Source organism: Felis catus, chromosome B1 (assembly GCF_018350175.1).
Source record: "Felis catus isolate Fca126 chromosome B1, F.catus_Fca126_mat1.0, whole genome shotgun sequence".
NCBI lineage: Eukaryota > Metazoa > Chordata > Mammalia > Carnivora > Felidae > Felis > Felis catus.
In genome coordinates, this window is record NC_058371.1 from 24513936 (window position 1) to 24536967 (window position 23032).

At 38.2% G+C, this 23032-nt stretch overlaps 1 protein-coding gene across 5 annotated transcripts in view; it reads left to right on the forward strand.

Moving 5' to 3' along the window:
• SGCZ (sarcoglycan zeta) overlaps window positions 1–22482 on the forward strand; it is a 1094832-nt gene extending 1072350 nt beyond the window's left edge. For all 5 annotated transcript variants that reach the window (XM_019828324.3, XM_045056853.1, XM_045056852.1 and 2 more), the window contains 2 exons: window positions 6939–7062; window positions 20954–22482. In XM_019828324.3, coding sequence (XP_019683883.1) covers window positions 6939–7062; window positions 20954–21148 — 319 coding nt within the window. In that variant the 3' untranslated portion in view covers window positions 21149–22482. The remainder of the gene's footprint in view (window positions 1–6938; window positions 7063–20953) is intronic.
• The last annotated feature ends 550 nt before the right edge of the window (window positions 22483–23032 follow it).

Genomic DNA, 23032 nt, shown 5'->3' on the forward strand with positions numbered 1-23032 from the left:
TTTCGTCCGTTTATTTTAATTATGTTTTTTGTATTTTTTCTTTCATTTTTAATTTTTTTAATGTTTATTAATTTTTAGAGAGAGAGACAGAGACAGAGCAGGAGTGGGGAGGGGCAGAGAGACAGGGAGACACAGAATCCGAAGAAGGCTCCAGGCTCCGAGCTGTCCGCACAGAGCCCAGTGCCAGGCTGGAACCCAGGAACCGTGAGGTCAAGACCAGAGCTGAAGTCAGATGCTCAACCAACTGAACCGCCAAGGCGATCCATGTTTTGTGTATTTGTATTTTATATTTCTGTATTTTATCTTTGAGCTGGAGGATTATTTATATATCCTGGCACCAGTCCTTTGTAACATCTGTAACATCTGTATTTTGTGGATATTGTCTCCCAATCTATGGGTATATTCATTTTACTGATGGATTTTGAAAGGCAGCTTTTCACCTTGAAGACATCTAATTTATATATTTTTTTAATATTTACTAGTTATTCCTTTTTGTGGCCTAATAAAACTTTTCCTACTCCCAAGTCACAAAGATATTTTCCTTTAAAAACCTTATGTTTTAGCTTTTACTTTTGATAACATTGGGTGGTATAGATTGAGATTCGTTTTGTCCTTACAGAGATCAGTTATTTGAGCAGCATTTGTTGAAAAGACTTTGCTTTTTCTCACTGGATCACTTTATTGCCTTTGTCAAAATCAGACGACCCTACATGTTAAAATTTATTTCTAGTGTCTCAGCATTGTCTTCATTATTAGAGTTTTGCAATAAGGTTTTAAGTTCAACATTGTTCTTTTTCCAGATGGTATTGGATATTCTGTGATCTTTGCATTAGCTACATAATCCTAGGCAAATGACTCAACCACACTAAGATTCAGCTGCTTCCTAAGTAAAATATGGATAGAGTACGCATTTCTCAGAATTGCTGGGATGAATAAGAGATAATCCATGCAAAGCTTTAAGTATAGAATGAGTTCCCAGTATTAGATGATTATAATTATATGGCTAATTCACTAATAAAGAAGGGTAAATTTAATGATGGTTGTCAATGGCTACAATATTTTATTTTTAACGTATTCTATGATTTTATTTATCAGGTAACTGAGCCCCATAGAGATTAACTGTATTTAAAATTTGAGTAGAACTCTGTAGAACCTATGAGTTTCTTATTCAAAGTCCTACATTTAATTCTTTCATTAGGTCGACATATCTCGAGCACAGTACTTTTCAGTGAGTACAAACCTCAATTTCCCAGACTACTTTTTAGAAATAACTTTCATTACTTCAGTATACAGCAGAACTTTCAATACAGGGAATTATTTTCTATGATTCTACAATTTATAATATAGCTTTTAGAAGCATCCAGCTTCTAGTAATGACTTGGGAAAATACTATTACAATTTTATTAGTGTTAATAAAATATTACGAATAAAATAGCCAATGAAATCATCAAGCCATTTTGATAAGCTGGCATGGCTAGTAATAGGTGATGCCTACTTTTATATTTAAAAAAAATTGTATCTAAATCTATTTATTCTCTAGAGTTCTTTGGATAGGTAATGTTATAATCATAAGCCTATCTAATTTCAAAGACTTTTCAAAGTGCCTGATTGTGCTTAAACGCAAAGATTTATTCCCGGAATTCATGGAGTTTAACATGTGGAGTTTAGATGGAGGTTTACAGCAAATTTGCATACCATTTGTGGACAAAAATATTCTTTTCCTATTAGCATAGCTAGATCTTGAGACAATGTACCTTGGTATGGAGGTAATATATGTGCATATATGTAAGTGTAACTGTACATGTAATTGCCAGTGGATGATTCAGATATATGTATCTGTAAATGTTCACAATGATTTATGCTACAGAAAATTAGTTTATTATGCTAGATAGGCAAGCTTGTAAAAAATAGTTTGCAAGCTTACTTTAATTTTCATATTCATAAGAACTACTATACTGCCACTTGGGAAAAGAGAATTATTAAATCCTCCAAATAGTCTAATAGTTTTGTTACATACTCTTTAACTGAGCACTCTCTATGAGTAATTTAAGTTCCTAGTGTATATTACTCATCTGCATTGGCTATTATTCAAACCAGACAGTATTATTAATAATAAAATTTATATTATTTCTTTTTTTCGCCTTTTAAATTTTCTTTTAATTCCAGTTAGTTAACACACTAACTGGAATTATATTAGTGTTATATTAGTTTCAGATGTACGATAGTGATTCAACAGTTCGATACACCACCCTGGGCTCATCATGACAAGTGCAGTCCTTAATCCCATCACCTATTTAACCTATCTCCAGCTCCCCTGCCTTCTGGTAACTATAAGTTTGTTTTCTATAATTAAGAGTCTGTTTATTGATTTCTCTCTCTCTTTTCTCCCTTTACTCATTTGTTTTGTTTCTTAAATTCCATATATGAGTGAAATCATGTGGTATTTGTTTTTCTCTGACTTATTTCACTCAGCATAATACACTCTGGCTCCATCCATGTCATTGCAATGGCAAGACATTTCATTCTTGTTTATGGCTAAATAATATTCCATTATATGCACATACACATGTATATAATGGGAAGTTTCCATCATTTGCTTGTTGTAAATAAGGCTGATATAAGCATAGGGGTGCATGTATCCCTTTGAGTTAGTATTTTTCTATTCTTTGGGTAAATACCCAGGAGTGTGATTACTGGATAGGGTAGTTCTATTTTTAAATTTTGAGGAAACTCCATACTGTTTTCCACAGTGGCTGCACCAGTTTGCGTTCCCACCAACAGTGCAAGACTGTTCCTTTTTCTCCACATCCTTGCCAACACCTGTTGTTTTCTTGTGATGTTGATTTTAGCCACTTGACAGGTGTGAGGTAATAGCCCATTGATTTGCATTTCCCTGATGATAAGTGACGATGAATATCTATTCATGTGTCTGTTGGCCATCTGGATGTCTTTTTTGGAGAAATGTGTGTTCATGTCTTCTGCTCATTTTTAATTGGATTACTTGTTTTTCAGGTGTTGAATTTTGTTTTTTAAATATATTTTGGATACTAATCCTTTCTCAAATATGTCATTTGCAAATATCTTCTCCCATTTTGTAAGTTGCCTTTTAGTTTTGTTGATTGTTTCCCTCTCTGTGCAGAAACTTTTTATTTTGATGAAGTCCCAATAATTTATTTTTGCTTTATTTTTCTGGCCTCAGGGAACATAGCTAGAAAAAAAGTTGCTATAGCCAATGCTAAAAAGGTTATTGCCTACATTCTTTTCTAGTATATTTATAGTTTTAGGTCTCACATTTAGATCTTTAATCCATTTTGAATTTATTTTTGTGTATGGTGTAAGAAAGTGGTCCAGTTTCATTTTTTTGCATGTTGCTGTCCAGTTTTCCCAACACCATTTGTTGAAGAGACAGTCTTTTTCCCATTGTATAGTCTTTCCTGCCTTGTCAAAGATTAATTGGCCATATGGTTGTGGAAATAAAATTTGTATTATATCTTAATGATTACCACACTTAGTTTTATCAAGATTAACAAAACATACAGTTGAAGCCTGTTTAATTCAAAGTCTTCTTCACTTCATAACTTGAAGGATTTAGCAGTACTATAAAATTGCTACCACCTTTTGAATGTTTTTTATGTATTTATTGAGTTTATATCAAGAAATTAAAATATTCTTGTAAAACTTTATTTACATGTTTTGTCTCCATTGCACTGTTATTAGAAACTCAGCCCCAGTCTGTTCAGTTCTCTTCTTTTTCCTTGGGGTTGTATAAGGATACCAAGGAGCTTACACCGTGTCAAAGATTTGGGGGCAACGTTTGGTCATTGGTAGCTTCATGACCCAAAGTAGCATTTGCCAAGAGTTTCTCATTCTTCTCTTCACTTAGTATTCCTCCACCACAGGTCACTGCCCCTCTGTCCTTTGAGAATCTTTGGTCTCTTGTCCTCAGTCGTCTTAGTCCTGAGATATCCCTACATTCCTCAGAGCTCTAGCATCTGAAGATTAAAGGCCTTACAATGTAGAACTTGGCCTCAAGTAGAGGAACACAGAGAACAATTGAAATCAATTCTGTTGATTTCCCATCCAAATCTTCTTTACCCCATGAATAAAGAAAACAGTTCTTCAACAGGTAGAAATACACAGCAAGCTCTCACTGACTTTGGTTTTCTTTTGATGTGTTCGTTCATGTGCTGAATCATTTTCAACATACTAAATGGCTAGGTTTTTCTCCAACTCAAAGTGTCCATAAGATATATATAGGAAGATATATAGGAAAGATATATAGGAAACTCAGAAGATCTTTATCAGCTTCTCTGATCCATCTTCCACTGTTTGTGGCAAAAGATACTGTTTAGTGAGTGGCAGAACTCTAAGGAGACATGACAGGGAAGGAAATGCCATCAATATCTCGAAATACTACCCTACCCCATCTTTCTCTCCATTAATTCTCCTCCTAAGACATTTCTTATTGTCCTGTGAGAACTTTATAACTTTCAATTTAGAGATGTTGAAACTGGTCTGGTTACTGCTGGTTAGTTTTCCCAAACCCATCTCTCAGTCTTCACCACCTCTTTGAATAGAGATGCTCTAAGTGTTAGCAAAGCACTCTGCTTAATGGCTACGCTGGCAATGGATACCTGAGGTCTAAAATGAAAATGAATATAACAAAAAATTTTATTAAATAATTAATAAAGATGAGAATGGAAATGCTCAAAAGCCCAGAAAGACATAATACATTTTAATGTTCTAGTCCCAAATGTAAACATGATGGAAATATGACACAAAAACATGTATACATTTAATATGGATGTCATAGATATCATACTATCAAATATATGAACAAGAACCTCAACCCTTTATCCTTGGAAACAAACTAAACCACATCAATTATTTGATGAAGTAAGTGTGCTTTTCCTTCCACTTATAAGTTCACTGAGTTGTGTTTTCTTGAAAGTCAGAGTCATAATTTTAGAATATTAATATGAATATTATGCATATTAACTCATTTTAATTAAGTGCCTATCTGACTTCTATTTGAATGGTTCATCAATCCAAACATATATAATTACATTTAATGTTGCGGATAATTAACCGATGAAAATAGTAGTGGTCACAGATATACTACTCAAGATGGTCTATATTTGGGGGTTTATTAAGGGAAATCAATGATAAAATACACATTTTAACAGAAATGTAGATTGAATGTGCAAAGTATGGGTATTATGAGTGAAAAAAATTATGGATGATTATTTTATTTTCAGGTTTTCAAATGCTCTGTAAAAATATGTGACTTTTGTTTTTCAAAAAAATACATCTATTAATATATATATATATATATATATATATATAACAATGTTTCAAGTAGAAGATAAGTAGATAGGGTTATATATATATATATATATATGTAACATATAGGGATATATATGTATATATATTCATATATACACATACATATATATGTGACATATAGGGATATATATATATATATATATATATATATATATATAACCTAACCCCTCCAGGGGTTTTATAAATATGCCCAAGAGGCCCACAGAGATGAAAGTTTCAGAGTTGCTTAGGTGAGTGAAAAACATTGAAAATGTCAAAATCACTTCTTCTAAATGCTGGCTCTACTCCTTCAATAACATTTTCGAGTCTAAGTTCAACTTCACTACTGAAAGAGAGCTTATCTTCAGAGATCTAACTATTTGATGTGGTTCTCCCTGCAAAACAGCTTTGGATCTGTTGCCTCAGAGGAAACCAGTTGCTTTGGATGATGGTGAATGTGAACCTGAGGGGACTCTTGTCCTAAAGTTGTGTGGTCAAGGGGAACACACAGACTTGCTCCCCCATAAACAGAATGTTTATCCGTATCAGGGGCCCTTTATCTTATCACACTAGCGCTTTTTACCACTGTATTCTAGCTTCCATGTTCTGCCTTCTTTTGCTCTTGCCTCTAGTTTTATATTTGGAGATAATTTGAAACTGCCTCCCAACTATCTTTCTTTTCAGGCACAACAAGCTAAAACAGTTGGTTGTGGGGCCACCGGGGTGTCTCGGTTGAGGGTGAACTGTTGATTTCAGCTCAGATCACGATCCCAGGGTTGTGGGATCGAGCCCTGTGTCAGGCTCCGTACTAAGCATTGAGCCTGCTTGAGATTCTCTCTCTCCTTCTGCTTCTTTCCCCGGCTTGCACACTCTCTCTCTCCCTCTCTCTCTCTCAAATAAATATATAAATAAACATTGGGGTTTTCTTCCCTCAAAATGTATGCAATCTTTATTCATATTTCATTAAATGAGAGGTGGATCACCGCTCATTTACTTGTTCTCTGTCAGGATAATGTCATTCATTCTGTGAACATTTTCCTGGGCCAGTAGAGGTCAGTGGATGTAGGAAATGTCTCCTTTCTTCATTTTAATTAATTTCTAAACGTGTAATGCGTACTTTGAAACTTTTCAGGCTTACAGAATTTTGACTGTGGAATTCTTGAAAGTTCACAATATTAACAATTTTCATTAAAGCTCTCTCGTCTTTGTGAGACTCTTGATAGCTACATGCTAAGTTGGTAGAAATTTATTAAAACCCCATCATTAATTTTGAAAATATATAAAAGATTTAAACAAGTAAACTTATCACGACCTACTTTTCTTGTGCATTGTGAAAGGAAACAGCGTAAGAAACTGTTATTAAATCATTAAACAAATGAGAGTAAATAATTGATGTGAACAAATGAAGTTTCATAAAGAACCAAAAAATAGATAAGGCAATAAAAAAGGATTCTAAAACTCGTTTTGCCTTTTGTTTTTTTTTGAAATGGCAAAGATTTTTATTTATGCCTACCTGTTTGTTTGTTTTAGTCACTAATGTTATCTTTTAGTCCATCATAATTGTTTTTTTTTTTTTTTTTTTACTATGAAGGAGTCTTTTGTTTTACCCTTAGGCTTGAATCACCCACCAGGTCCTTGATCATGGAGGCTCCTCGAGGGGTCCAGGTCAGCGCTGCTGCGGGAGACTTCAAGGCCACCTGCAGGAAGGAGCTCCATCTGCAATCTACAGAGGGGGAGGTGAGTTCCCAGGGGGCAAAGAGGCCCTTGACTGCTCCTCAAATTAGATGCATATTCCTCCAGGTGACAGATGATGAACTGCTTCGTAAAACAGCTTAAATTATGAAAATATAGTAATTCTTGAATATGAAATTTCGTAAACCTTCTGTTACTTTCTTAAAACAAAGCCCCACTTATTTTCTAGGGAACGACTTCCATTCATGAGTCAATTATAAGTGGGGCATCTAACTTCCTGTAGTTTCAGAATTGACAGAGAAACATAATTTCAAGATCATATCAAGAATAAAGGCAGGCTTTTCTTTTTCTTTTTTTTTTTTCCCCTCTTTTGGTCTTCCAGAAAGTTCTTCCAGGAATTACTTGGGATGTTTATTTCTGTAGAAATGGTTCCTATGTGTCTTCTAAAAGAAAAATGAAACAAGTTATTTTACTACTTAGCCAGATTGTCATTCCCTAGATAAGGAGGTAGATACATGGCAATATTTTTCTCCCATGTTACTCTATTTCCTCCAAGAATCTCCTTTAAATCTGTTCTCATTCCATTAAAGATCACTCACTTCCTCCCCTCACTGAAGTGATGAAGAACCCTTCATCTTCCTTCTGCCAGCTTTCACTGGAGTGCCAGAGGCACACGTTCATTTCATGTACCTTATTTGCTATATACATTGTGATTATTGTATCAGCAGAATTACATTTTTGTCACTTCTGGAAATTCCTTAGCATTCGGTCTTCAGGTATTACCACTCCCCATTACCGCTCCATGGCTCTTTTCTGCAACTCTGAAGAAATACTGTGTTTCCATTCCCTTACCCTCCACATCGCTTAGCCTCTCCTTCCTAGTTTCTATTTCTCTGTCTCCCTGTGCCTCACTCTCCTTATTCTTTCAACAATACATGCTCAGGTTTCTTTTCAGTATCTAATTTCTTATTTAATCCCTCCACTGAGCTTTTCATTTTAATAATCATGCTGTTCCCTTTTAGGGTTCTCATTTGTTATTTTTTCAAATCTGCCTGGACATTTTGGTAGCTGCTGTTTTGTTTGCTTGCTTTTAATTCTATTTTAATTATTTCAAATCCTTACACACAGAACCCATTGTGTATATTTTTACTACGACTCTCAAAGGCCTTGAAAGTCTAAATCAGTTCTTTTTACTGTTTCTACCAATTAAGTCCCAAAGTATTTTCTTCCTTCTTGTGTTAATTTTATTATAAGTTTATAAAGATCAAGTTGAGAAGAAAAAGAATGGAGGAATAATTTGAGAAAGATGCTCTAAAGCATTTTATACGTCTTCAGATGTAAAGATGAAGGCACAAATGAATAGAATCAAAGGAGGATGTTCCTTTGGTTAAGCCATTATCTCAGTTGTTGATTCACGATAAATGTTCCTTATAAATTGTGTTACTTTTCTATAAACAAACTTACTGGCAGGACCATATTAGCATCTTAGCAGATATTACAACTTAAATGATCTAGAAATAGGCTTCCTAATATCTTAAGAGTAGTATATCCATATTACCTTTCAAGATTTCTTTCTACTACAGTTACAGAATACAATACTTGGTCTACCACAACAAGATAGAAATCTTTCTTAAATATCTTGCATCCTTTTTGAAGAGTTGCTTTTATCATGATAATTATTGCATTCAAATTATTCATAATGAATCACACCATAATAAATATTGGTTGTTATTAATCTCTGTTCTGTTCCTATTTACTCAGCACTTTACTTATGTTCTTTAATTCAGTGTATCAGCAGAATGAATCCTTGGATTCAATTACAGGTTAGCATTTAATTGTGAATTGAATATTAGGCTATAAATAAATCATAGCCAGAGATTTTCAGCCGTTGTCATTTTTTATATTAATAATATAAAGACACAAGAAAGGACAGCACTTTATAGTAGAATAAAATTATATCTAATTCTCCTAGGAAAAAGTGTGAAATTATCTAAAACTTTCTCTTTGTTTCACTAACTATGCACAGAAAGGCGGATTGATCATTTACTAAACAAAAGAGATAGATAAAAGTCCCTCCCTTAGACTGTTTTTGAAGTCGTTAAGATCAAGACAAACATGGCATTGAGGTTACAAAGTAACAGACAAAATGCTTAAGAATGAAATTGCACACAAAATTCTGCACTGATGAAGATTTAGGCATTTCAGACATAATATTGCAAGGAATTTCAAATTCACTTCTGAGGACGATCTGAATCATAGTATAGGGGGAACTTTGACAGTATTAAAACAGTGCAAGCCAAAAAAAAAAAAAAACACATTCAATGCAATAATACAACATATTACAAGGTCACTGGGGAAGGAGAAAAAATTATTTTGCAAATTTAGATTTTCTATAACACTGATAGGCCTGATTTCAATAGGTAAGAAAGGGATAAATGAGCTCTTGGTGCAGAAAAGACAGTGGATGGTGATATAAAACCTCAGGCATGTGATCCTGAGTACCACGGAGAGTTTTAGAACAAATGGATTATATGGTTTACATGGGCAATATAGGATAGAAATATCAATTTTAGAATATGGAGGGTGAACAGTATCACAGTAACTGCCTTCGCAGAAAAGAGATATGAGCAAGCCTGTTACCGGACTCGAGTCCTTGGACCCAGCAAGGATAGAAATGAGGCTGGACTCCAAATGTAAAAGCACGGGCAAGGCTTTATTGGGGCTAATGCTCGAGAGCCAGGGAGGCGGCACAAAGCAAGGAATCCTCAGGCTGACTCCCTGAGGAGAGGTCAGGGAGAACATTTTGAAGAAACTTAGGTGGGAAAAGGGGTGCCATGTAAGCATCTAGAGGCGGGGATTTATTAGCACCTGTGCACTTAAAGATCATGCTTCTTCATGCATCGCATGTTTAATTGACATGTTAAATCTCCGCCCCTGGGTATGATTTTTAGTATTATAATGAGGGGGAACGTCAGTGTAAGTTCAGCACTGGGGTCCACGATGGTGCAGACTGGTTTGCAGACTGGACTGGGTTTGCTCCTCAACTGGTACTTTGCTCTGGAGAAGTGATAACAGCCAGTAGGGAGTTCTATGAGAAACGTGATCTCAGTCAGCAGGCGGCAAGGAGTTTTTCAGATACACAGGGGCTTGTTCCCAAGGCCCCTGAGGGATTTCATCCTCCTTATTCTGAAGGAGAAAGGATAAAAGGTCTCATTTTCTGAAACTGCTTCCTGTTGCATGAGGCCATTGTCCCTGTCCTAACCTGGATGGGAAAAATCTCTCATGGACTGTTCTACTGACTTACAGGATTTGAATCTTCCTATAGAGGTACAGGGTAGAATCCTTGTGTTACCATTAGCTTGACTTGGAATTGTTGGACCCTGGAGGACACAGGTTTTACTAACAGGTCAAACAGACACCAAAAATAAGTAGCAGGATAGCCACCAACAGCCTCAGGAGAGGTAAATATAAACAAACAACAAACAAACAAACACCCAGAAACAAAAGAGAGACTGGGGAGGGTATTTTTGATTGTTGACCAGATATAGTTAAGATCTGTCCCTAAATTGTGCCGATGCAGGCAGGATGCCTGCTCATAAACCCTTTATGTATGTACTTCAATTTTTCCTGTGTTAATTACATAGGCACAATAGGTTTTGTTAATAACGGCATAGACTCCACCTTGTTCAACCAGCAATTAGGTAATTAATAAGAGGCATTTCTGTGACAATAAAAGAAAAACACAAGTTGATGGTTGGAGCAGATTATAAACCCAGTTTCTGAATCCTGACTACTCCGGTGAGAAGATTTCTGGATGTCAAGCTCGAAGCACCGTCAGATGGAGTGGGCACAGGCAGCAACAGTCTGATGCATTTTTTTCTGGTTTGTAGTTCACATTCTCTGGTGATCTTTTTGAGGGGCCCAGAGAGCAACAGGCATGAAAAGTGTCTACACAGGAACTACCGTGGCCATTTCTCTGAGATGTACCTCAAGTTGTCTAGCTTTAGTGTGCAAGGCTTCAGGAAAAGGAACAGTTTTACTTCTTAGTGATTCCAAGACAAGAAAATGCAAGAAGATCGGAAGCCATAGTTTGAAGAGGCATAGCCAGATGTTTGAGGGAACCAGAAGAATTCAGGATCCAGACCAGTCTTCTAGGCAAACAATAAACACTTTAAAGATAATTGATCAGAACTAGAATTTAACATCCACAAAAGGTACGTTATTGAAACATACTTTGCCCTCTAAAATCATCCTCCTATTCATCAAACATAACCGAACTAAAACCAATTTGTTTGTAAAAACAAGTCTAGTTTTAACAAACTTGGTCTAATTATTTGTGTAAGTACAGCAAGAATAGTGATTGACCACATAAGTTCTCTTAAATCTACTTTGCTGGAACTTTTGTAAGGAATTTTACTTTTTACTTTTTATTTTACTTATTTATTTTTATTTTTTTAAGTTTTTTTAAGTTATTATTTTTAATTTATTTTTGAGAGAGAGGGAGAGCAAGTGGGCAAGGGGTAGAGACAGAGGGGGAGAGAGAATCCCAAGCTCCGATAGTACAGAGCCGAAGTTAGACACTTAACTGCCTGAGCTACCCAGATGCCCCTGTAAGGGATTTTAGTTTGAACTTTTAATAGCCTCTCCAGGCCAGAAGTCAAGCCAGATACTTGCCATTAGAATTGCCTGAACTATCTGTACATTTGGGTGAATTCTTCTTGAGGTCCCCAACATATCCTTAGGAGTCTGCACCTGCCAAGAAGTGACTTTACTCACCCCGTAAGGCTGCTGGAAACTCTGTAAGCAAGGTACCAGGCCAACAGTTCCAAGGGGCTCTTTTGGCTCCATAAAGTCAACTTTAGTTCCTTAAAGTTGTCTAGTCATATCAGTGTATCCATACCTTTCTCAACTATGACATTCCAGTCAAAGTCTTCGTGATATAGTCAGTGTTTCCAAGGGTGTACTGTTACAAGAATGAATTCTTATTGAACTTATGTAAACAATTATAATTGCCATGAAAGAAAGAATACTCACTGAGAGTTTCTGAATTTTAAAGGATTCAGGTAGGGAGAAAAGTGAAAGGTCTTAACTTATTTGCAAAGGAATGTTTTATCAAATTTCTGTAAGACATAGACATCATAGGAGAACATGTTTCCTGCAGTCTGAAAGAAAAAAATGTTAGTGAACCAGCAGTATTTTTTTAAAAAGTTATAAAAACTATGTATTCAGGGGGTGCCTGGGTGGCTCAGTCAGTTGAGCGACCGACTTCGGTTCAGGTCATGATCTCACAGTTTGTCAGTTCGAGCCCCGCTTCAGGCTCTGTGCTGACAGCTCAGAACCTGCTTCTGATTCTGTGTCTCCCTCTCTCTCTGTCCTTCCCTCACTCATGCTCTGTCTCTCTCTGTCTCAGAAATAAATAAACATACAAATTTTTTTTTAAGAAACTATGTATTCAGCCCCACATTACTAATTTTTGTTCTATTTGAATACAGTTTTCCCAGCAAGTCCAAAAATTCTTACCTAGTTTAGTTTCATGATATTAAGGGTGTCAAAAACCTGTATTTTCAAAAGTTCTTTTCATGAACCTCTTTGAGGTTGAAAACATTTGCAAGGGCATCAGAATAATGACTGTAAATGACAAGACTCAAAAATGGACATGGTTAAAGATCTGATGAGAGTTCATTATAGTGTAGTTGACAAGGAAATCCAGGTATTTCTATAACATACATTTTAACAATTAAAATGTCAAGTGACAACCTTATACCAGGAGATATTAAAGCTTTAGGGATTTCATATGATTTCTGGAATAGTTATTTGTAAATAACTTAATGCATAAAGTTGAACTCATGTAATTCATATAATTTCTAGAACATTGACCCATAGAGTATAACCTAAGAAAGTTTATTATCATTTGTTTAATAATGCCTCCCTTATAACTTAACAAACCGTATAAACAAGCACATGCCTAAATAGGATCAGAGATTACTATAATATTCCAAAGACAAATACATAGGATTATACAATTGTTAGCAAAATTTAGCTCCTTTAATATTGAAAGATTTCATTTACTTAAATAATCAAAGACCTAACAAAAACAAATATGAAATCTTATTTTTCTGGACAGATAAAGAAAAAAAAACTTTGTTTATAATTTCTTATTAAGAGCAGACCAACAATGCAAGAAAACCTTGTCTCTTTAATAGAAAAACCAAATTTTATTTTTATACCAGTGTACTTTTAAAACTCATCTATTCTAATCTTAGTCCTGACCACCTGACATTCTTTTCCAAAGATTCTCTCCACAAACCTTCTGCAGCTTTCTTTTTCATTCAGATTTTGTCCTAAGCCTTCTCTCTCTAAACAGTCTCATCTTAGGACAAAATTACTTTCTTCCTGCAACAAAAATATTTTCTTCATTCTTTACGCCTCTTTAAACATATTTCCTTTTTTTTTTAATTCAGTGTTGTTTTCCTTCTCATTTCCAGCAGTCTCAACTACATTTATCAGAATTTTAAGTCTTAGAAACCTCAATTTCTAGTAAAAACTAGGTAGTAACCAGGTATGAACGGTCTGTTACAACAGTAGTTACTTTTGGCAATTTACAAATTTTTTGGAAATATACAAATACATTTCATAATTTTTAAAAACATGAACTTTTTTATGGTACAATCATTTAATATAGCATAAAACATGTTTACCAACAGATTCAAATGTATCTTTAGTTTTTTTGTAATAAGCCAAAAGCAGATGAATCTGTTTAGCACTTAACGTATTAGTATTTTATCTTATTTTGAAAAGATTCAGATTCCCAATGAACTTAACCCAATGTATCACTTAACCTAGCAAAGCTTTAAAGTTTTAGGTTACCAAAGATTTTGAAAGCTATAGACCTTTTTATTTAATTTACTTATTCTTAACAATTACCCATGAAAACCTCAGGAGACAGAAAAAAACCTAACATTATTTTAAGTCATTTTTGCTGACAAATTGTAACAGATACAACATGAATGTAATAAACTCAGGTACAATGAAAGCTCAATGTTGATAACTCCGAAAGACATGTTTTTAATTAAACCAACAGCCTTGAATTAGCTTGAATACCAAGGATGTCGCACCTGTGTCCACTAAACAGCCAATCTGTTTGCTCCCACTGTCCATTTTACTTGGTGCTCTTGTGGGGAAATTGAAAGTGAGCGCTTTAAGTCTAGGGGGGCTCTTGGGCCGCGGATGGTGCTGGAGGCCCCAGGGATGGTAGAGGAGGAGGAGCCAGCAGCCTGAGTGGCCCCAGTGTTGGTGAGGGGACAGGAGGAGGGGGAGGAAGAGATGGCAGGGAGCCCCCGGCAAGGCCAGAGGCAGATTTTAAAGTTTGGACAATCATTTCTCCATCTCTGTCTCTGGTCTCTCCCTTCTGCCAAACATGTTTTTTCTCTGGTTGCCCTTTAGCCCCCTGGGGGAGGTCAGGAGCAGGTAGTGGGTCGGACATCAGTTCTGGTGCTCGTACTCGGGGAGGTGGATTTAGGATTTCTAGTCGCTCCCCATCTTCCTCCTCCTTTTCCTCAGTATTCTGATTCTTGGGAAGGGGGTCAGGTGTCTTAGATTTTTGTTCCTCCTTACTTCTCTGGAGCATCAAGTAGGGCCCTTCCCGTGAGGCATCTGTATTATGGAGTAATGTATAGGCCTGCATGTAAGGAAGTTCATCCCAGATCTAGTGAACTTAAAAAACATACGGGTTAGTTTTTATCTGAGTGGTTTTTAGAATGCCCAGTTTTTACAAGTGCTTGCCTTTAAACCAATTACATAGAGCTCCTTTACAAATTAATTTTAGCAATACCATCTGGAGATAGAAAAAATATCTCGTATTTATAACACATATGGACACATATACACAAACAAAATGCAAACAAAATCTAGCCTATTTCACTATTTGTGGAGAAGACATGACAAACCCGATTTCTAAATATCCTGTTTTTATTAAAACAAACCTAACTGTAAGATAGCATTATAATTTATGGATCCATTCATTAGTTATATTTTATTTTCCATTTAGAACACAGCTGACTTTGTGCAAAGATACCAAAAACCGCAGCAACAAATAAATAAAATGAAGCCTAGAATACCTGGTTCCTCCCCAAAAGTGGGAGGCTTCCCTGATTGAACCAAACGGCTTCCTAGGTTTTGGTTGTTTAGTCGTATAGCCAGCTTTTTCTAATTCTGTGTACAAGAAAACTAATTTAGACATGTCAGAAGAGCCCTATTTGAGACTCACGTGGTCCTTAAATTTTTTCCACCTGGAGAGCACAAGCGGTAACCCTCAACAGCTCGAATAAAAGCAGGACCATCAGCTTAAATAGAGGGGGTTTGGCTATCAGGTCTCTTTGCCGACATACCTGTGAGGTGCTGAGACGTCAGAGGGGCACAGAGAGTGGGTGCTGGTCCCCCATGGCCAGTTCCAGAGGAGCCCCCCGGAGGTTGTCAGCCGAGCTGCTCCAACCTCCTGTCCCCTATGCCAGGAAAGGTCAGCGCAAAATGAACAAAGTCTAACAAAATTTTAAAGAGAAAGGAAAAAAAAAAAATTTATTCCGGTCAAGTTAGGATAGCTGCTGGGGATACTGTCTTCAAAGAAGAGAATGCTTCCAGGGAAGGGGGGTTCAACTACAAATCATGAGAGGACTTTTCAGACAGTTGTAGGCTTTTAAGTTCGGCGTATGGGCAAGACTGCATGGCTTTAGTCTCGTGGGGACTGAGAGGGGGGTTTGGAATAGTCCATTTTAACTTTTAAATGAGGCAGATTTAAGTCCACAGTTGAGTACACAGATACCAAAAGTAAACAGGTTTTTAAAAGTTTATTTTGAGAGAGAGAGCCCCAAGCAGGCTCCGCACTGTCAGCACAGAGCCAAATGTAGGACTCAAGCTCCCGAACGGTGAGATCATGACCTGAGCTGAAATTAAGAGTCTGATGCTTAAACCACTGGGCCATCCAGGCAACACCAAAAGTAAATAGGTTTTCAAACAAAGTTACAAATCAGGGACTTGCCAGAGGGGAGAAAAGGTGGTTAGAAAAAAAAAAAAAAAAGGGACAAAGAAAAGCCCAAAAGTGGACTCTAACTCTAGCCCAGGAACTCTAGCCCCTTACCGGGTTGATCGGTCCTGGCGGGAATCTCCCAAAATCACCGCTCAAAGGGACCTAAATGGGAGTCCCTTTTTCCAAAGGTACTGGTAGCAAAAATAAGAACCAGGGGGCTACTGCTCCGGTGGGAGGCTTCAAATGCTCCAAGTCTGTGGGTGGCGTCAACTACCTTCTGAAGGCCCAGGCCGGCTGCACCTGCAGGGCCTGGGACAGGTCCCTGCCAACTGAGAGGAGCGGAGCCCTGGTGCAGGCCGGTCACTGAGATGACGTCCTTCTGTTGAAGGAAAACAAGGGAGCAAACAAAACTGCTAAGAGAAGATAGAAAAGAAAATCCTGATAGGAGTGAAGGGATGGGGCCAGAGCATCGCCTGAAGGGCAGTGAGGAAAAGGGGAGACTGGAGACCCACCAGTCCCCGTGACTCGGAACAGAGAGGCCTGGCGGCCCTTCAGTTGTGGGCGTTGGTCCGGGTCTAGCGTCCCTAGTTCTACTGGGTCTCGTCTCATCTTAGGGCCCCTTCCTGGTCCACAGATGGACTCGTGTCCTTGGGTCCAGCAATGGTGGAAATCGGGCCGGGCCCGAGATGAAAAAGCACATGCTCCTGAGGCTGGAGCACCAGGGAGGCGGCACAAACGAAGCAATGGCCAGGCTGACCCTCCGAGGAGAGGTCAGGGAGAATATTTTAAAGAAGCAGGTGGAAAGAGGGTGGAGTGGAAGCACCTGTGCGCTTAAGGGTCCTGCTTCTTCAAGTGTTGCTCGCGTTTAATTAACACGTTAAATCTCCACCCCTGGGCATGATTTTTAGTATCATAATGAGGGGGGGAAAGTCGGTGAAAGTTCAGTACTGGGCTCCGTCTTGGCGCAAGCTGGTTTGCCCCGGACTCGCTTGCCTCTTAGCTGGTGCTTTGCCCTGCAAGAAAACTCGGGGTGCCTGGGTGGCTTGGTCGGTTAAGCGTCGGACTTCAGCTCAGGTCATGATCTCGCAGTTCGTGAGTTCAAGCCCCGCGTCGGGCTCTGTGCTGACAGCTCAGAGCCTGGAGTCTGTTTCAGATTCTGTGTCTCCCTCTCTCTCTGCCCCTCCCCTGTTAATGCTCTGTCTCTCTCTGTCTCAAAAATAAATGTTAAAAAAAAATTTTTTTTTAAAACAAAACTCATGGTGGCCAGCAGGCAGCAAGGAGTTTTCCAGGTGCGCAGGGACTTGTTCCCGAGGTCCCTGAGGGTCTCACAAACATGCTGCAGAAACCTGGCAAAGCTGGGCTGGAAAGGGTCGACGTGAAACACCTCTTTTTACCTCCCGATTTATTTTTTTCTATCTCAAGCCAAGACAATATCATTTCCAAAAGCCCCACGCATTTAAAGTTATTAATAAAATATACGTCCCCTAAACGGGTGAGGGTACAGTCTGAATCTCAGAAGTTCACGGAATTAAGTGTTGTCCTCTGACGACAAGCTGTCAAGAGTAGAGATTGGAGAACATGGGGGGGGGGGTGTTGCTGCTCTGCTCACATCAGGCCAAATGGTTGAGGCCTCCACAGCTGTGCTTGTGTCCACAGCTGCCACCTGCACGCCCTGCCTGTACAGAAACCGCCACTCTCCACAGCTGTTCCCTCAGGCTGCACGCAGGGGCAGGGGGATGACCAGTTCCATAGCTGTAGAAACTGTGTCAGCAAAGCTGCGCCAAACTGCCAGGGCTAACCAGCCACGTGGATTTCTGTGCTTACTAATAAATGAACCACTCACAGTGTCTTCCGGTCCCATCCCACAGGAGCCTCTTCAGCCCACGTTCGTTAGCTTTCCATTTCCACCCTCCATCGTCTCATTTATTTGTCCGTGGTTCTCTGGACGAAATACCAGCTCCTGGTGTTTCCTCGGAGCCAACTCCTCTGCAAACATGCAGACCTAAACCCGGCTGTCCCAGAGCTCGCCCGGTAACATGTTTCTGGCAAAGCTGAGATTTCCGCTTTCTGAGAGCATGCTAGCTTCTAAAATGAAGTGAGGAAAGTGCGAGCCCAGTCCCTCTCTTAAACCCATCCAGTAGAGAAGTCATCCCTCGGTACCTGGGGAGAAGCGAGCTAAAGAGCCCAGACTATGCCAATAGTTGGTGGTACAGTCGCTCATGTCGCTCAACAAGGGAACACAGAGCCAGGAGAAAGGAGGCTCAGCCTCTCTACCCCAAAAGATATCTTTTCCTTCTGCTTAGATTTGTAAGCTTTTAACTTTCCTATCAGGCAAAAAAAAAAAAAAAAGTCTCCTTAAAGAAATGAGAACGGGAGCACAGCAGTAATTATGTAACCCTCAAAGAAGTAATTATGGGGTGATAAATTTCAATATTTGACACCTACAAATGAAAGTTTTAATGACACTTTAACTCGAATGTTGTTGGTGAATTCAATCATCCCTATGCTTTCCGATCTACTCATTTATTCCACCACCATTTGTATATTATGTGGAAACTGTATGTTGCAGAGTCAAACACTGTGAAGTTATAAAAAATTTCAGGTATGATTCTATCTTCAAGGAGGATATAATTTAGTATATAAAGGCAGATATAAATAGGACTGTAAAATAACATCAACTAAGGAACAAAATAAAATATAATACGTGTCTGTGGGAGAACCAATAAGGAGAACCTTTCCTATGGAGGGTGAAGTGAATGCACTGGGCTTTGCTGGAGGGTGACACTTGTACCCTAGAGGAGAGAGACATGCCTACTGGCGAAGGAAGAACACGATTTCATGCACCAAGCAGTGGCACAATTTTATGCACTGTTCTGCAGCTGTGAACCAGACAGCTGTAGGTCGACCTTGCAAGTAAGAGAAGCAAACAATGAAGGAATGCACACTTAATATAATGTTAGGAAGGGACTGGTACTATAGAGAAAAGTAAAGCTGTCAAAGAGATTAATGGATTAGTGTTATTTTCATGGAGTGGTTAAGAAAACCCTTTTATAGGTGACCTTTTAGCGGAGATCTGACCACATCTAAAGTAATCTATAATATACATGTCTCTGGTATATGAACTCTTTTTCTGTCTTATTTGCAGCATGCGATAGATTCCTGCATTTCAATGTTTTAATTAAAAAATATAAAGGAGTTTGCTATTAAAAAATAATAAAAACTAAGCAGAACAAGTCAGTCAGAGAAAGACAAATTATGATTTCACTTATAGGTGGGGTTTAAGAAACAAAACAAATGAACATAGGGGAAGGGAAGGAAAAACAAGATAAAAGCAGTGATAAGATAAATAAGAAAAATAAGATAAAAACTATGAGAGACTCTTAAATGCAGAGAACTAACTGAGGGTTGCTGGAGGGGAGGTGGGGGGGATGGGCTAAATGGGTGATGGGCGTTAAGGAGGGGACTTATTGGGATGAGCACTGGGTGTTATATGTAAGTGATGAACCTCAATTTAGACTCTTGAAACTAATACTACAGTAGTTGTTAATTAACTTGAACTTAAATACATACATACTTAAAAATAGTAATAAATACCCAAAAAAGGCAAAAAGCAGAAATCACCCTCCTACCCCCGTTTTCTAACCAGCCCGTGAATAGCTAACGCCACTTGTAAATATCTGGAGCAAAAAAGTATTCCAGGCTGAGGAAATAGGGAGTAAACAAGACCTGAGGCCAGAGTTCTTTTGATATGTTGGAGAAAATGCAAATGCTGGAGCAAAGACAGTGACCGGAAATGGTGTGAGAGAGAGGCCAGATCTTGGAGGGCTCCTGAGTCTTGGGGAGGAATCCATATTCATGATAAATGTGGTGGGAGGCCATCAGGGAATTTTGAGCGGGGGGGGGGGGGGTGGGGGGGTGGGGGGGGGGTGGGACAAGACCTGGTCTGTAGGTTTTAGAAGTTCACTAAGCAAGATGATGTAAAATAGGCTCTAAGAGGACAAGAATGGCAGCTGGCAGGCCAGTTAGGGGGCTATCCTAGGATTTCAGGTGAGAAACAAATAGGACTTGGAGGAGAGCAAATATGTGGGAAATGGAGTAATCTCAGACTCTCCTGTCAATTTAGAGACGCCTGTAGGCAGTAATTAGCTACCTAACAATGGAATGAAGAAATAGCTCCAGAAAGCGGTTTCTTGGCTCATTCAAATTCATGACTCAGCTTTTCTTTCTCTGAAACTTTCCCCCTGCCTGTCAAAACCACGTGATCACTGTCCCTCAACGTGGCAAGTCCATGTTTGGAATAAGTGAAGTAATTTTGCAACTTAGAAAATACAGCAAAGGAAGTGTGGCATACAAGTAGTACATTTCATGGAGATTTCAAACCTGATTGTATCTAATTGTTGTTAATAGTGTGAATTATCTACTTGGTATATTTCCCTCAGACTCTCTGTCAACACGATTTTATGACTTTTGAAACATCAGGCCAGAGAGTAATTTTTTTTTTTTTTTAATTATTAACTCTCCATCCTTTCAGTAACGCCCTCTCCATGCACATCCTTATTTCTTTGTATATTCTTTAGACCAGGCACGATTGAGAAGTTGAAAGGGAGAGACTCTGTCAAACTCATTAATTTTCTGTGGTGTTTGAATAAGTGGGTTGGCCCCTTAAGCAGATTGTGCAGTATTGCTTTTCAGATCGAGGGCTTTCTGTCAGAATGCACCACGTCTCAAAGGAGCAGAGAGCTGCCGAGCTTTTGGGCTGTGCCTTCGGAATGTAATTTGTTTGTTCAACAAAGCGTGGCAGCTAAAACCAATAGCATTGTTTGTTGTTTGGTCTTTCTTATTAGACCCTGTTGTAAAGCTCCGAGGAACGTAGAATGCTAAAATGAATTGAAATGCACTTTCATTTCCCCCTAGATCTTTTTGAACGCAGAGAAAATCCGGCTGGGGAATCTACCGACCGGCTCTTTCTCATCGTCTTCACCCAGCTCCTCAAATTCTCGGCAGGCAGTGTACGAACTGTGTGTCTGCCCCAATGGCAAACTTTACCTTTCTCCAGCGGGACTAGGTTCCACTTGTCAGTCCAGTAGCAGCATCTGCTTGTGGAGCTGAAGTGACTGATTTCTCCTCACACCAGAATAGCCTTTTGTTCCCGTCCGTCTGCTTCACAGTTCTGCTCGGTTTCCCTTGTGATCAGTCCAGAGCTTCTTCGAATGGTCCACAGAGCAACTTGTTCCCATGCAAGCAGGGATTCGCTGCCACCTTCTCTTGTGATTTACTGTACTGCTCAACGCAGAGAGTGTGGGTGACAGAACAGTGGAAAAAAATCACCTTCCGCGGGAAAACTGGATCATAACTTTTGCTCAAAAGGGAGAAAAACATAGGTGCCTTTGCTACGTGAAGTGAAGCACACAGTTTTAGATTTTTGCAGGACCTGGATATGAACTGCACACATACACATTACATAGATGAAATTCTCAGTATCCAATGGCAAGATGAGATGGTTGACCCTGTCAGAAAACTAATTCGACAGTCTGAAAGCACAATTTTCCAATCATCTTTTTGGATGTAAACTTTTATCCCCGAATTTTAAAATTTTGAAGCATTATATAATGCTTGCTTTACTAAAAATTAAATTCGATACATGATTTTTAACAAAACGAAACAAAACAAGACAGAACCCCACCTTGAGTTTTATTTGTTTCTTTGAATTCAGTGTGTTGTTACTCTTTGTCTACTAAGTCTAGAATTTTGTACATTAGGTAATTTTGAAAGCACTCAGCAATATAATCTTTACAGAATTAACAAAATGCCATTATACTGTCATTTGTCAGATCTGAATGGCCTTATATAGTATTTACTTGGCTTTTGCATGTGACGTATTTGCTTTTAACGAAACATCTAATTTATTCCGATATAAGATAGGATTAAGAGAGATCTACTGATGGTATGGAATCCATAGATTTTTTTTTTTTAATTCACCTGCTATCTTTTACACTAGGTTCTCATAGTACAACTCTTTGTTTTCTCCACTCCCTTTAAATTTGACTCTGACTGCTAAAATTCAACCATATCCTCTAAATAAATTAATACTAATGTGATGCATTATGCCGAGAATGGGTTCACTTTCCATTGGAATATAACCTTCAGAATTATATCTATGTATTCTTTTTTATTGGAGATTAAGATTTAAGGATGGTCTAAAGTAAATTATAACTCCCTGCTTAAACAGTAAAAACTATAAATGTTAACAAATATGTTGAAAATGTGTTTACTCCATTACATTCCTATTTTAAGGAATTTGGTTGTGTTTCCTTTCAGCTCTTAACATTTGGTTACCTTTATTAGACTGTTAAGCTACCCTGGCATCAGAAATCCTAGCTCCTTCCATTCTCCACTGTTTATTTTTGTAAAGTAGCACGAATAAATAACTCCAGAATAATGCAGATTTGTTGCTCACAGCACTCCTTAACTGGAATTCTTGAAACTTACAGAATCCAAGAATGTAAAATTGTATTTAAGTCTTTCCTATTATGGGAAGATGAGTTGATTAAGGTAAGTCCTTAATTTTCACATGTCAATCAATTTCCTTTTCCCCCATGCACCCGATGGCAGGCGTGTGCAAGCTTCATTCGGGGCTCTGTGACTGTAGATCCTTTGGAAGTCAGGCCTCCACGGCAGCAAAGTGGGGATGGGACCCTGTTGAATAATTTAGCAAAAGTAGGAAAAATTAGGTGATGTAAGCAACAAACTGAACCATTTGGCCAGAATACATACATACCCTTGTTTGGATAACCTAACCTACTGAATGCTTGAAAAAGCTCCATTTTACTAAAATGCATTCTGTACTCAGCAAAAAGTCAGAAAGCTAGTGCACTTTTATCACTTTTTACAATAGAACTTGACTTGTGCTTAGAAGTTATTATAGAAAACTCCAATTCCTATTGAAGTAAGCACTATGCAGTTGCTTACAAAGTCCTATCATAACGTAAGAGT